The sequence below is a fragment of the Notechis scutatus genome, chromosome 1, assembly GCF_049901735.1.
Source record: "Notechis scutatus isolate UNSWTSFEM ecotype Mainland chromosome 1, rNotScu1.2, whole genome shotgun sequence".
NCBI lineage: Eukaryota > Metazoa > Chordata > Lepidosauria > Squamata > Elapidae > Notechis > Notechis scutatus.
In genome coordinates, this window is record NC_142009.1 from 39,247,623 (window position 1) to 39,263,968 (window position 16,346).

The 16,346-nt window shown below is 39.5% G+C and overlaps 1 protein-coding gene across 1 annotated transcript in view; it reads left to right on the forward strand.

Moving 5' to 3' along the window:
• SANBR (SANT and BTB domain regulator of CSR) overlaps window positions 1-15,983 on the forward strand; it is a 37,430-nt gene extending 21,447 nt beyond the window's left edge. The window contains exons 16-22 of the mRNA XM_087961313.1: window positions 82-181; window positions 7,626-7,717; window positions 8,094-8,122; window positions 10,699-10,768; window positions 12,068-12,160; window positions 13,049-13,140; window positions 13,644-15,983. Coding sequence (XP_087817439.1) covers window positions 82-181; window positions 7,626-7,717; window positions 8,094-8,122; window positions 10,699-10,768; window positions 12,068-12,160; window positions 13,049-13,140; window positions 13,644-13,680 — 513 coding nt within the window. The 3' untranslated portion in view covers window positions 13,681-15,983. The remainder of the gene's footprint in view (window positions 1-81; window positions 182-7,625; window positions 7,718-8,093; window positions 8,123-10,698; window positions 10,769-12,067; window positions 12,161-13,048; window positions 13,141-13,643) is intronic.
• The last annotated feature ends 363 nt before the right edge of the window (window positions 15,984-16,346 follow it).

Sequence of the window (16,346 nt, forward strand, 5' to 3'; positions counted from 1 at the left end):
AATCCTGTTACCTAACAATCTATTGTTGTTTGGAGATGAGTGGTACCCATTAATTTCCTCCCTGTCCCCTGGCTATAATAGAAACAACAGTTGCTACTTTCAGAAGATGATGAATACACAACTGGGTCTGAAGTCACAGAGGATGAAGTAGGGGATGAAGAAGAAGTGTCCAGGAAAACAGGTATTTTTTCCTGGCTGTAATATTAAATATGATAACAGTTAGGGATATAAGAAAGTGAAAAATCTCTTCACAAATCATTATTCCTCCTAGAACTTTAATATGGATTAGTTATTGTATTTATCCATCCATCCATTCATTTGTCATATTTATATGGCCGCCCATCTTGCAAACAAATGAGTGGGCAGCATACAACAAAACAATCAACTATTAATATTATTATTAAAAAATATTAAATTAGTAAAAGCCCCCAAATGAAAAAAAAATAGGCAAACAATAGGTGTTAATTACACTGGAGCCATCTCAGTATTGGATCTTATATAAGATTATATAAGTTATACTATGTGATGACCCGTAGTCTCTTAAAATAACCCAAAACCCAAAACATACATTAAAGTCCGGTAAGGTCTTCAACTTAACTTCACTGTTTTATTAGGCACAGTTTAAAGTCACAAAAGTAAATAATGAGGCAAAAAGAAAACCAAAACAAACCGCGTTGATGAGAGTTCTGAAGCAAGCCAAGATAACTAATCATAAACTCTAGGAAAATAACCGAGGAGAGTCCATGGGAAGAACGCCAGCAAAGATAAACCTCTTTCAAAGTAAACACTAAACTTTTACTCCAGCAATTCTGACTGCGCAGTTACAAACTTATATACATAGCTCCCACCTGCAAGCCACGAGGAGGATCATGGTAATCTCCTCTTGAGTAGACCTCGCTTTTCCCTGATCCTCTCCTCCCTGCATGACCTAGGATGGATAGGGGATGGGCCTGGATCCTCCTCTGACTGCTCAGCCAGCCTCTGCCCTTCCCCAGCCTCCTCCACCACCTCTGCAGCCACACTCCCACTTCCTGTTGGCTGTTCCTCCTCTTCCTCAGAGTCAGTCTCCACCAGGGGCATGACATACTAATTCAGTATTACTGTTTTGTATTCTTGTATTACAAAATCTGTTTCTTTCTCTCTCTCTCTCTCTGTTAGCTGGTGCTCCATTCAAAATCCAAGAAAGAAATACTTAGACTCTTTTAATCAGAGAAAAGATACCTTTTACTGGAAATCAAGTGGTAGCAACAAAAGAATTCTGAATCTGAGAAAATGGGCACGTAAATCACATATACAAAGTAATGGCAACGTTCCCACCCCCAATAGTTCAATTGGCTCATCCAATTAAAAGTTGTATATATCATCATGTGGGCATCTCCAGGTGGTGATGAGGCTTCTGTCCGTTGACCTGGACATAGTTTAATAAAGGGTTGCAGCTGCGCATAGCATAGGATAGAAACCTCAGCAAGAATGTACCCCCCCCTCCAGCTTATACAGTTCTGGTTTGCAACACCTCCAGCTCACTTCCCATAACCATTCCCCCCTCCTCCCCCCGTTACTTATGACAGCCGAAAGATGCAAAGCAAAGGGAGAAAAATCTTGAAGGAAAAATCTTGAAGGCTGACATTCGGCCCTTCTAGAAAAGAGACTTTAGTCCTAAAAAAGATAAAAATAGAAGGTAATAGAAAATATACATGTAACAGCAACATACTAATTTTTAGGGTTTATCAGGATATTTAATACAAAATGCCTTGATAAGTGTAGGAGCTCTAACATCCTTCTCATTCACCCACTCAGCCTGGGAACGAGGAAAATGTTTCCAAGCAACCAAATACTGGAGTCGATCCCTTCGTTTTCGAGAATCCAAAATTTCTTTAACTTCAAAATGTTGTTCACCTTCAATTAGCAATGGTACAGGGGGATCAACCTGAATTGGTCTCAAGTCGGAGGTATGTTCAGGTTTTAACAAACTAACATGGAAAACAGGGTGGATCCATCGAAGAGTTTTTGGTAATTTCAGTTGGACTGCCACAGGGTTCACAATTTGTTCAATTGAGAAAGGTCCAACATACTTAGGTCCAAGCTTTTTTGACTTTTGTGTAGTCTGCAAATATCTGGTGGATAAAAAGACCTTGTCACCCACTTGATATGGTTTTTGTGGAGTTCTCTTTTTATCTGCAAATTTTTTATGAGCTTGATGAGCATTATCTAATGCTTTACGGGTAACTGGCCAGGTAAGCTGGAGCTGTGTTATCCATTCATCTAATGACTGAATGTTAGGTTTCTCCTGTGGAAGCTCGGGTATGGGTACAAAGTCTTGTCCCGAAGCTACTTTAAATGGAGTAAACCCAGTTCTACTATGTACCAAATTATTATATGCCACCTCAGCGAATGGCAATAGGTCAGCCCAATTATCTTGCTGATAATTTATATAACATCGAAGATATTGTTCCAATACCGAGTTAGTCCTCTCACAAGCCCCATTGGTTTGTGGGTGGTGGGCGGAGCTTAAGCCCTGGGCGGAGCCCAATAACTTCAGGAACTCCTTCCAAAAGTTTGAGGTAAACTGGACACCCCTGTCTGAGATTATGTGTTCAGGAACTCCATGTAACCTGTAGATATGTAAAATAAACAGTTTAGCCAACGTTTTCGCAGATGGGATTTTCGGACAAGGTATGAAATGTACCTGTTTGGAAAACAAATCAGTTACTACCCAAATAACTGTATTCCCCCCACTTTCAGGTAATTCCACTATAAAATCCATGGAGATTTCCTTCCATGGAGCCGTTGGTCTAGCCACATTTTGTAGTAAGCCTGCTGGTTTACCAGGAGGCCGTTTGGCTGAGGCAAAAATAGGACAACTAGCTACATAAGTCTCAATGTCCTTTTTCAAGGTAGGCCACCAAAATTGCCTTTTAACCAAGTGTAAGGTTTTCACGAATCCAAAATGACCAGCAGCTTTAGAGTCATGGGCTTGCTGTAATATTTGGTTTCTCAGGTTCGCTGGCACATATAATTTGGCCCCCACCCATGCTAATCCATCTCTAACCGTACAGTTATTTGAGTGAGCAAGGAACCAATCATCAAGTTTTAGAGCATCTCTTAACTGCAGTCAAATCATTTGATAAATCAACCTCCTTTTTCTGGGCTCTGGTAACCACTGGAGCTGCCAACTGTTTGGTTGGGACAATCGGCCGTACCACTTCTTGGCGAGCACTATTATATTGAGGTAATCTAGATAAAGCATCCGCCATGAAGTTCTTCCCCCCTTCAATGAAAAATTAAAGCGCTTAAAGTACTGCGCCCAGCAAACTTGCTTGGGAGACAGCTTCCGAGGCGTTTTCAAAGCCTCCAAATTTTTATGATCCGTCCACACCTCAAATGGGTGTTTTGCCCCTTCTAAGAAATGCCTCCAGGTTAACAGAGCCCAACGAACTGCAAAAGCTTCTTTTTCCCAGATGGCCCATCTTCTTTCAGTTTCAGTTAGTTTACGGGAAGTATATGTACATGGTTGCAGAGTCCCCATCTCGTTTGCTTGTAGTAACACCGCCCCGACTGCTACGTCACTCTCATCGGCTTGGATTACAAAAGGAGCGTCCATGTCCGGGTGCTTGAATACTGGTTCAGCAGCAAACAGTCGTTTCAGCTTCTCAAAAGCGGCTTGACATTCCATGGACCACTCCAGGGGTTTATTAGGCTTCGGTTTCACCTCTCCTTTGGTTTTTAGGAGATTTGTGATAGGCATTGCAATCTTCGTAAAAGCAGGGATAAATTGACTGTAAAAATTAGCGAATCCCAAGAAACTTTGAAGTTGTTTCCTGGTGCGGGGAGGGGCCCATTCCAAAACGGCACGAACCTTCCCCGGATCCATTTCTATGCCATCATGTGAGATGCGATAACCTAAATAGTCAATTTTTTCCTGGTGGAATTCACACTTGGACAACTTTGCATACAACTCAGCAGCTCGAAGTTTTTCCAGAACTGACCGCACTAGTTTCACATGTTCATCATGAGTCTCCATGTAGATAAGAATATCATCAAGATAAACCAACACCCCTTTGTATAGATGTTCATGCAACACCTGTTTGATCATTTGCATGAATACTGCAGGAGCCCCCTGTAGGCCAAATGGAAGAATGTTGAATTGGAAACAACCCATTGGGCAGTTAAAAGCAGTTTTTCATTCATCCCCTTCCTTAATTCGAACCCGGTAGTATGCTTCTCTCAAGTCGAGTTTTGTAAAAAAATTTCCCTTTGGCCAAGTGGCTCAACATATCCTTCATCAAGGGGAGGGGGTACACGTTCTCCACTGAAATAGCATTCAGGTTTCTATAGTCAACACATAAACGAAGGGAGCCATCTTTCTTTTCACGGAACAATACTGGGGCTGCTACCCGGGGTCTAGCGGGTTGGATGAAACCACGTTCCAAATTCTTATTGATAAATGACCGCAGCTCTTCTAGCTCCCGCGGTGTCATCGAGTACAGTTTCGGTTTTGGGAGTTTCACCCCGGGTAGAATTTCAATACTGCAATCTGTTGAATGATAGGGGGGAAGCTCATCCGAGGCCTTTTCACTGAATACCTTCTTTAAGTCCCAATATTCCTCTGGAATTTTCTCCTCCCCCTTCAGATACTCGGTTCCAGTGGGGGCCAGTTCAGTGGGATTCTTGAGTTTCGGTTGAGATTGCCCCTTCCCTTCTGGGCGCTGGTCAGTACGTATGCGCAGTGACGCTCTCCAATCAACGTGGGGGTTCCATTTCTGGAGCCAGGGCAACCCCATTATTAGGGGCTGCTCCATCCCAGGAGCCACAATAAAACACAAAGTCTCTCTATGCTTCCCCATCATCATTTCTATTGGTTCCATTATGAAATGTGCAGGCTACCGATCCAGGCTCCTAGCTACCGATCCATCCAATTGGCAAAAGGCTATGGGCATTTTTAAAGTCTTCAGCCTTAAGCCCATTTTCTCCACTGCCTCCGAGCTGATTACACACCTTGTGCACCCAGAGTCTAACAAGGCCAGCATTTCCCCTTCGGCTCCCGACGTGGGTACCCTTAATCTCACTGGAATGGTCATAGGTCCCTTGTTTGGACTTACCAGTGAGTCATCTTCTGATTCGGATTCACTCTCTTCAGAAGAGATTGGAGTTCCCAGCTCCTCTCCTTTCGGAGGGGCGATCTCTACAACTTCCTCTGCTTTAAGTGCCGTTTTGCAAGGCTTTGCTGGGTTTTTTTCAGGTTTTCTTCCTCCTGGCGTCCCCTTTGGTTCTAGCTTGGCACAGCAATCTGCAGCCCGGTGGCCTTCCTTCCCACATTGGAAGCAAGCAGTGGTCTTGGGTTTTGCTGCCATTCCTCCCTTTTGAGGTTTTAAGGCTTCTTGAGGGCTGGTGGGGGAGAATTTGCTCCAACCAACCCCCCCCCCCGGCGTCTGTTTCAGGTCAGATCAATTTCCACCTCTGCCGCCAGCACGTACCACAGCTGCAGCTCACTGGGGTCTCTTCTGGCAATACAGCTTTGATATACATCTTCATTCAACCCATCTTTAAAAGCTTCTATCAGGGCTCCCTGAGACCAGCCTCGAATATGACATGCCAGCTCTCTAAATTCCTGGGTGTAGTTGGCCACTGATCTCCGCCTCTGATTTATGGTCTTCATCCTAATTCTGGCCTTACGTTCAGCAAGTGGGTCTTCAAACCTGGCCCGCAGTGCAGTCATGAACAGGTCATAATTCATCAGCTGAGGGGCATTATCATTATGCAAAGTCACCATCCACTTTGCAGCTGTTCCCTCCAGAGCCCTGGTAACACATCTAACTTTGGCTGCTTCTGAGGAACAATCCCCTCCATATTCCTCCATATGGCTCCAGACTTGTGCCAGGAAGAATCCTAACTCCTTGGGATCCCCCACATATTTTACTTCCAACGGGGGCACCTTTGGAGTTCTACGTCTTCTGGCAATTACTCCTCCCTCTGGGGGCCCCTGGGCTGCTGCTGCCTATTGCGCTAGCCCAGGTTGATTTATGGGGGTGGCTGCTCTGATTCTTCTGGCTGGGGCTGCCTCCCTCTCCTCTCCCTCATACCTTTGATCAGTTTGAGGTTCTCTGATAGCTTCATTTAGAAGATGCATGGCTTGATTTAGTAAAAAGTTCTTCCTTTCCTTCTCTTGCCATGGCTCCTCTCTTCCACGCCGACGGGTAGTGGTCACTCCTGGAGAAGGCTTTTCCTCAGGATCCTTCCAGCCGATTCCCAGGGACCATTTGGGTTTTACAGCTGGTTTTCCCCCAAGATTTAGTTCTGCTAACAAGTCGGCTTCCCCTGCTTCCTCTAGCAGCAGAGAATCTTGTCCTCCAGTTGCTCCCAGGTCTTCTTGGTCGCTGGCTGGATTTGACATTGTGTTCAGATCCCCTCGGAAGAAAATTTATTATTTCTCCAGGTGGGCTGGTAATGTGGAGATTCAGAATAATGTCAGCTGGTGCTCCATTCAAAATCCAAGAAAGAAATACTTAGACTCTTTTAATCAGAGAAAAGATATCTTTTACTGGAAATCAAGTGGTAGCAACAAAATAATTCTGAATCTGAGAAAATGGGCGCGTAAATCACATATACAAAGTAATGGCAATGTTCCCACCCCCAATAGTTCAATTGGCTCATCCAATTAAAAGTTGTGTATATCATCATGTGGGCATCTCCAGGTGGTGATGAGGCTTCTGTCCGTTGACCTTGACATAGTTTGATAAAGGGTTGCAGCTGCGCATAGCATAGGATAGAAACCTCAGCAAGAATGTACCCCCCCTCCCCAGCTTATACAGTTCTGGTTTGTAACACCTCCAGCTCACTTCCCATAACCATTCCCCCCTCTCCCCCCGTTACTTATGACAGCCGAAAGATGCAAAGCAAAGGGAGAAAAATCTTGAAGGCTGACACTCTCTCCTTCCCTCCCCCACTCTTGATTCTGATAATGAAAGCCACTTTGTGCAGAAATACAGCTTCACTTTGACTATCTAGAAACTCCAAATGTCAATCTGTCCCTGTTCAGAATATTCCTAGCTTAAACATATGTTTTAATTCATTGTTGTGTATTTGAATATGACAGATGAAGAGAGCCTAATATGGTATATGCCAGTGATGGCTAACCTTTTTGGGCTCCTGTGCCAAAAATTGTGTGCGTGCTCGTGAGTGCGCACTCATGTGCCAGCACCCAGAAGGCAATGTGCGCGTCCCCCCACACCCCCTGTTCATGTGCATGCAATTCCCCCACCCCCTTACCTGCACTGCACCTCACAGCTGATTTTCTGGCCAATTTGAGGCCTTTTTCAGCCTCCCAGAAGCTTGAAAAAAACTTCTGCAGGCTTTGTAGGATGAATAATAGGCCCGATTCGTCACTTCCAGTATTAGAAGAAGTGATGAAATGGGCCTATTGTTCATCCTGCCTCTGGGAGGCCAAAAAAGGCCTCAAACCAGCCGGAAAATCAGCTGTGAGGTGCATGCATGGGCAGTGAGGTAAGTTTGCCTGCGGCTTGCGTGCCGGCACAAATGGCTCTGCGTGCCACCCGTGGCACACGTGCCATAGGTTCACCATCACGGGTATATGCTGATCATTTGTGTACACTATTTTTAATTAACAGGAAGAAAAGAGAGGCCAAAAAAAATGATCAGAAACCCAAAAAAGCAAGTATCTTCACCTAATATTCAAAAGAAGGAAAAAACATTAGAGAAGGTAAATCTGAAATGCGTAAAGTATTATAAAAATAACTTTTTGTTATTCACTGAAAGTAGTAACAACTTTGATTTTATTTTCAGTTCAACTCTGAAAAATTAGTTTAAGATAGGCCTTTCTGTTTGATGGATGATCTAGAATAAGACTTAAGTCTCAATAATTAAATGAAAAGAACGAGTCATAATGAGGTTAGTTTTGTTAGTAGATATAAACTCTGACTTCATAACTATTAGGGTTTTGTTGTTCCTTTGAGCCTAAAAACAAGTATCTCCAAGGGAAATCCTCTGTGGTTAGTAGCTTGCATAGTTTAAGTAAAGAAAATTTGAATAAAGATTTTTCTTATTTTAGTGTATTTCTTTTTTCTTTTATTTGACAGCCTACCTCTCGAGACACATCTCCCTTTATGTAAGTATTGGCTAAAATTTAGAGGAAAGCCATTAAAGCAAACTCTAGTATTTTATTATTTATATAGCTGCCCATGTGAACAAATGACTCTGGGTGGCTACAAACATCATAAATATATGCTGGTTGCCAAGTGCCCAAATCAGAGTGACATGACTGTGACTCTTAATATCCTCAACTTTGAGGACCCAGTTATAAATCTCTATTTACAATGCCATTGAAAGGTCAAATGGATAGGGAAGCAGGGAACTACCTGTACTAATTTGGTTAATACAATAATTTGTCAAACCATAGTGCTGTAGGTATGATATTTAATGCTTATGTATGTCTTCCTCCTCTGCTATGCCCACTTATTTTACAAGAAACAGTTTGATGTCTGAACTGGCAAACTGGTTTGTACTTTCCTTTCAAATAGTTTCAGGCTATGATGTGTTCTTGTGGTTTGGAGGGAGAGCATAAGCCATAGTTTGCTGCTCCAGCTGTTGTATTTAGTTTTCATATGTGACATAAGTATATGAGCATGATGCTAAATTCCGATTTTGGTATTATGATTTTTGGCCCTAAGCTGAGAGGTTAAATAAATGCAGCAAGGGGTGGCAATTTTATTTATTCAGTTATTTATTTTAATAGCTTATATAGATGCACATCTAACTGTAATGCAGGGGTGTCAAACTCGTGATGACACATTGTTGTCACATGATGTATCACAACGTTTCCCCCCTTCATAAAACTGGGGGTGGGCATGGCTAGCGTGCGATGCCTCTGGCCTGTGAACTGCAAGTTTGACACCCCTGCTCTAGTGATAATGGGCAGACACATGATTAAAACTAGCAAAACATACAATAATAGAAGGTAATAATAATAATAAGAAGACAGCAACATATGTCCAGATCTAAAAATCCAATTTTAATCCATACAGATGAAACAACAAATCCACCAATAGACTGGCTTAAGTTCATAGTCCCAATGCCTGGACGAACATTCAGGTCTCTTTTATTAAAGGCCAGAAGTGTCCAGGCCATTCTGATCTGTTCCATAGGATCTATGTTCTGTAAGACAGATTCTAGTACACAGAAGGCACATAAGCTACTCTTTCAGAAGAACCTCCAAGTTGTATACCAACTCTGGAGAAGTGCTGCTCCATGCAGAGATAAAAATAAATAACTTTATTGGCCTGGGGCATAGATATATAATTAAGCATAATCGGCATACTGTGTCAACAGATGACTTCTTTAGTGACTTACTACAGATGTTATAGAGAAGCATAGAGTGCTTAGAACTCTGAAAAGTTGTACAAAGTAGGGACCACAGGTTTGATCTCTCCCCACTAATTGTCTATGGAGATTCTTAGTCATCCAGGTCATGGTTCTCCCAAAGGTGCTTTTTCAAAAGGCAACCGGGCTTCCTTTGTTTTTTGCTTGAAGATGTTTTGCTCCTCATCCAAGAAGCTTCTTTACTGAATGAAGAAGCTTTGTGGATGAGAAGTGAAACGTCCTAAGAGGTCTATAAGGGGTGTGCATAAGTGCACAATCATGCCTACATCCCTGTCCTATAGTCCCCATTTATTCATATCTATTTCCTATATTCATACTCATGTTTATTCTTATACCTATTATCTTGTAAGTGATTGACAAATCAAATAAATAAAACAAAGTCAAGTTGCCTTTTGAAAAAGCAACTTTGGGACTCCTCACTAATTAATATCAACTGGAAGCAGCACTAGAGGAAGGAGAACTACTGTAGCCTCTGTTAGGAATTGATACCTAACAGTTGGGTTGGAAATATATAAACCAGGATAGACATTTAATACTGTCTCTTTAAGGGAATGCTAAAATTGTAATTGGGTGTGGTTCCTCAAACGGCCATAAGATGGAGCCAGAAACCTGGGTTGTTAGTTCTGTTAGTTGCTAGTTGGTCAATGTTCTGTTGTTCGCTGTTTTTGGTTCCTGCATTTTTCCCTATTGACTGTTGCTGATCATCGTTCTTCTTGGATTGCTGTGAGTCTATTTACTGAACTGTTTATGATACTGGACTTTGTTATTTGGATTATCCCTGGACTGAATGCTGACTACTTTAACCGTGTATGACTTGGACTGTTTGTTGGACCTTGCTTAACTGTTTACTGGAAGTAAAACCTACATTTTACTATTCAGTGTATCTGTTATTCAACATCACTCTCACTACGTTTCCCTGTGTGCACTCATTCTCCTAACAGGGAATTACCTTAACAGCCTCCCACTCCTAACCTTCTGAGCTAGTCCAAGATCAATGGTATCAGAACCTGCTGAGGGTTCAAGGAAGGGCAGGAGGTGTATGTTACCCACCAAAGGTCATCAGCAAATGTAAGCAGTGCTATCTTAATGCTGTAGCCAGGTCTGAAATCCAGAGAAGGATCCTAATTATTCACTTCCTTGGGAGCTGCAATCCAACTTCACAACCTGCCTTAAAATTATCCAGTTCCTCTGAGTTCTGCAATGGCTTTCAAAACAGGCCCAATATACCCTGAATTAGTCTAGAAAGAATAAGACTGATTGCTTGCTTCTATGTTCTTTGTCATGGCTTATCTGCTCTTTCATTAGAATGAGTATGCAACAGAGTAAGTGGGATCCTTCCAGATCACTAAGATTCAATCAAGATGCTCAAAGAGAGAAGAAGGTACCTGCTTAGTTTGTGTAATTTTAATAGATAAAATAATGCAAGTATTATTCCATACCTGCATAAATATGTATGTCCAAGCTTTTGTTAGGTAGGAATTAAATCTTTCTGCTGTCCATGAAGCATCTTAATATCAGTGAATACTCCTGGAAGATGTGCATAATCCTTTTTATTACTTTTATTATTATTTTTATATTGTGTTTTTATTTCCCATAAGCTGCCTTGAGTCTCCTGTGAGCGAGTAGGTGGCAATATAAATTTTCCAGTTAAATAAAATAAATAAATAAACTGCAGCCCTAGGCTGTATGTATTCTCCAGCGTCTTGAGGATTGGCCTCAGAAACTCTCCAAACAATTTTTAATGTGACAGATAGAAAAGCTATTTAAAAATCATCTAACTTTAATTTGTGCAATCTTAATGTAAAACTAGAGGTATAGTCTTTGTCCATTCTTTCAATATTTAAAAGATGTTTGAAAATCCACTTTCTAAAGAAAGTTCTTCTTCCTGCCTGTCAGTATCTATGTTTAATTTGTTTAAAGAATAGCTAAAGCAAAACTTGATGAAAGCACATTATTAACTGTTATTAACTGTTATTAACTGTTTCTTCCTGGGATAAATTAATAATAGCAGATCTAAATTATTCTGGTCCCTCATCCTAATTCTTCATGTCCTTTTTGAGAGATAACACTAGAAGCAAAGGAGCAAATTCTTTACCTGGATCTACAAAGAGATGGGTGGAACACTCCATTACTCTAATGGTGGGCTCAGTAGTAGATTTTTTTACATTACTGAACTACTTTGATGAAAACCTCTCTGTCTTTTATGGTAAAGATGTCTAATTGGCTAGACTTCATGGTCTGCCATCCAGCACAAGATTGCCCATGTCCCTGTTGGTTTGAGACCCATTTTACTCAGTTATTAAGACAGAATTATGAATTAATAATACTTTTCTTAGCCCATTGTTTAGGTTATTCAGAAAAGATGAGTTCTTTAAAAAAATAATAATAATGGATCGATCTCTAGAAACATTATAAGAGATTTTTGTGACTATAAATGGGTTTAAAAAGTGGGGGGGCTATGGGTTAAATATTAATATTTATTGATTTAATTTAGATCTTTCTAGATATGATTTGTTATTTACTTAATTATTTGGCTTTTACTACATTTCATTTTAATTTTCCTGTCTTTGTTGGGTTTGATCTTTGGCCAGAAATAAAGTAATTGCTACTCTGAAGAATGAAAAGGTTGTAGGGACTGGCTCTTCTATTTCTTTTCTGTGTTTTTTTTTCCCCTCCAGATCAGCGGCGAATGATTGAGATAACAGGACATCTAATAAAAATTAGGTTGGGAGATCTTGATCGTCTAAAATCAAAAGAAAACAAAGAAGTGAGCTTTATTGCTGTTCTAATTTAATATTACTGATGTATTTTGGCTATGCATCTGATTTTTTTCCCTTTAAATTATTATTTGTTACCTTTCTATAATCCAGTAAACCCCCCTCCATCGAATGTTGGGTATAGTAATGATACCTAAAAATAATTGTTGTATCTTCTTGTCCCCCACTTGGTTTTCCCAGCTGTGAGCTGCCTGATGCTTTTGCTCTAGTCCTTTTCTTGTCTCCCTCTCTGGTTGGTGACACTGTCACATTGCCATATTGGATGTGATTAGGTCTTTCCATCACATTAAAACAAATCACCATTTCCTACCCACAACTAGGTTGTCCTTTGCTCCTTCTCTTCAGTAACATCCCTGGATTTTACCTCTATTTCAGTATCTATGGAGGTTCTCAATCATCCAGGTCATGGTTGTCCCAAAGGTGCTTTGAACTGAAGATGGTTCTTGGATGAGAAACGAAACATTTTCAAGAAAAAAAAAAACATTAGAAAGTCCAGTTGCCTTTTGGCAACACCTTCATGGCTGTTTGCGGGTGGGTAAAATGGATTCGTCTAACAACCACTAGTTTGCTTAATAACCAACACTTTCACTTAACAACTGCCCCCTAAAAGGTTGCAAATATCAGGCACAGTTTAATCATGTGAACCATTTAACCATTTTGAGACTCAATTATGACTGTAAGTTGAGGACTACCTCTACTGATTTCTTCTCATTGGGTATTATTACAATATAATTACAATTCAGGTTTTTACCTTGTCTCTCATTGGGACAAAAAAAATCCCATTTAACAAAGGCTATCCATCTCCCATTATGTAGAGTAAGAAATAAAGCCCTAATCTGTAAATCATTTGACTGATTATTTGACTTTTGTCCTTTCAGTCTGCAGCCGGAATTTATGCAAGACTTGAAGCTCAAATCAGGGCAGCTGCACAAGTCAATATTCGTCAGAATATCCCTGAAAAAATGATAAGGTAAATATTAAGTAAATAGGAGAAGGAAAGTGAAGAAGAATATTATAATTGGTATATAAAGATTTATAGAAGAGCAACTAGATTTTGATATGCAGTATGTCTACACTGTAATATTGTAAGCCTCCCAGAGTTGCCCCATATTAAATGGGTGGCCAATATGTTCAATAAATAAATAAATATTTAAATAACATGCCCTAAAATTTCAGAACTGATACAATTTTTATTCTCCTTAGAAACTAATTTACAGCTTCAATAATTGGATTCAATGTGGTCATTTTACTTTCACCCTGTATCTAATTACTAATTGAGTGGGAAGTTTGTGAAATCAGTGAGTCTCATAACATATTCCATTGAAGAATGAGAGGTCATATTTGACGGTTTCTAGTTTGGTAGTGCAATGTTCAGGTACTGTATTGCTAAATCAGCAAATGACCCATAGACATTGATTAATTGCTATGGTTAACTTCTGTTGCAATTTTTCCAATCTATTTCTGTCAATTTAGGACAAAAGCTCGATTTGGTCAAAGCCGCCCAACTTAAAAACAAAACCTAGAGATTTTCTGCGCTGAACCCAAAGCACTTTCCTGCCTTCTGCAACTGCTTCCAAGATTCCAGAAACTGGGCATGCTTCTTTCCGAAAGGTTTCAGTGACTGACATTCTCGTCTGCCATGTTAATTATTCTGTTTTAATGAATTAATACCCATTTTTTATCTGTTGTAAGTTGTAAATACACCATTTTCTCTTAAGCAAAATGGTGCATTTATAAGCCTGCAAAACAAAATGTAAAGCCCTTATTTGACTGAGGGTGGAAAAAGTGGTGCTAATGAAATTAAGAATTTCATATTTTGCTATCAATTTTTAGTAACAGTCAAACCTGGCCTTTTTATATACTTTTGCTTTATCTGGCAACGCTATTAACTTGTAATGATTTAGTTGTATAAAAATAAGGTGGTAATGCCTTGGCATCCTGTTTAAAATCTTGATCTTATTCCTGTTCTGCCATTAAGTTTTCCTCTCTAAAGTGTTCTCTCTCAGTGAGACAGTGTGCATGTTAATAGGTGCTTCCTTTCCAAACTTCTTTTCTTTAATGCTTAAATAAAAAACAGTTAAGAGAAAAAACTCTACACTATTTTATCAGTGCAGGGAACCCCACAATCTTTTTCTGCACTGAAGTGCCAAATATGACAAATGATAAGGGTAAAGTCCATGCTTGTAAGGATAAGGTTTTTTATAACTGATTTATGTATACATCTCTTTGCAAAATTAATCTTTGTTTAGAAAGATTTGTGTATGAAGGCTTCAAGTTGTCAACCTGCTCCACGATATTAAATTGAAAACTAGAAGTCATCCATCTCTTAAATGTAATAACACCTTTTGGCAGAAATGGATTCTATGAAGTGCTGTAAAGATAGAAGTAGACTGAAGAGCTAATGTATGTAGTCCTAGCTCAGCATTTCTCTTCTGCAACCATCCACTGCATAGAATATTGCATAGAAGCATCTGCAGGATTCCTTTTAAGAGCTTTAAGGGAAGAAAGACCTCTCTTCCAGCTCATCAATCAACATTTTGCAGCTCCTTCTCCCATCTACAGGTAATCCTCGCTTACCGCTTCATATGGCAAACTGTTTGAAGTTAGAACTGTGTAAAAAAAAAAAAAGCTTTTCAACCAATCGTCACATTTAAGACCTTCGCAGCATCCCGCTGTAATGTCATTGCCATTCGGGTTCTTCACAATTGGTGCATATTTACAAATGTCGCATATTGTGGGCACATGATTACCATTTGCTTGCTTCCCAATCAATTAACAGAGTTAATGGAGAATGTGGAAGCAAAATCACAAGTCGCATCCACATGATACTTCACTTAATGACCACAGTGACTCACTTAATGACCAAATGGGAAGTGATGTCATAAGTCCATCATGGTCCCATTATTTTCTACTTAGGGGCTGTGGCAATTAGCAATAGAATTGCCAGTTCTAATTGTGTTTGCTAAGGTTTACATTTACTTGAACAATTCCACCAATGATATGAAAAGAGGGAAATAGAATTTTTTTTAGATTAAACTTTTTTTAAAGGATTTAGTTTAAAAATACTTTAATTTCTTTTGAGACCATAAGAATTTACTTTTTTTTCTTTCTAAAACCAAGACAGAAAGTGCATTTCAACATACTGCTTGTAGCTAGGCTGTTTATGGTATGAGGAGAGTAGTGTTCTATTATAAAGTATATGAAAACAATGGTGATTTTGCAAAATATGGATAGTATATGGATAGTATTAAGTAAAATTAGAAAGAAAAAACCAGCAGACAACATAATTATGTAGACAACTAGAACATTTATTTGTGCATTGAGACAAATACTTCACATTTGGTCTTCATACTTGAGCATTATATTAAATGCTGAAGGTAATAGAGGATAAACCTGAAACTTGTAGGGGATGATGCTATTTTGAACTGGATGAGTGATGGCCACATTATTTATTTGTAAGTTTTCAAAAAAGTTCCATGAAAATTAGCATTCAGAAACTTCCTTTGGTAGGGTTGTGTAATATTGAAGAGATAATACACAATGAAGATCCTATTTCTAAACATATAAAAATGAATGCTTAAACTTTAGCAAAAGCAAATCCAAAGTAAATACTGATAATTTTCCAAAGTTAACCCTGTACAATAATACTGTGTTTTTATGCTATATTGTATGTCAAAATCCATCACTATATTTGTGTTTTTACTTAGATATTTTTCATAGCAAAACTCCAAGTATCAGTAGGCACATACACAAATATTCATTATCAAATTCACTTGAATTCTTGCTGCACTGAAATAAATTATGTGTTAATACAAATGTCTTCTAAAGATCTATACAATCATCATGGAAGTTGATATAGACCTAACGGTTTCAGATGAAACCTTTAATTATTTTATGTGACATTTCTAAGAGGTGTGTATAAGTATGTTTATCACATGCTTAAAACTATATAGAAATGAGTTAGAGATAGTATATAAATGTGCTGGATCTCACTTCAAGCACCTCATAGTATACTAATCTAATTGATGATTTAAAAAAAAAAGTATGGGTGATCGGAAACTCTCTTCCTCACACTCTGGCTTCCGAGCAATATCCCAAGAATATATGACAACTAGATGGAGGTGGTTAAAGCAAACAACACCTCTGGCACTGAAAACGCTAAAAGTCAAGATCACA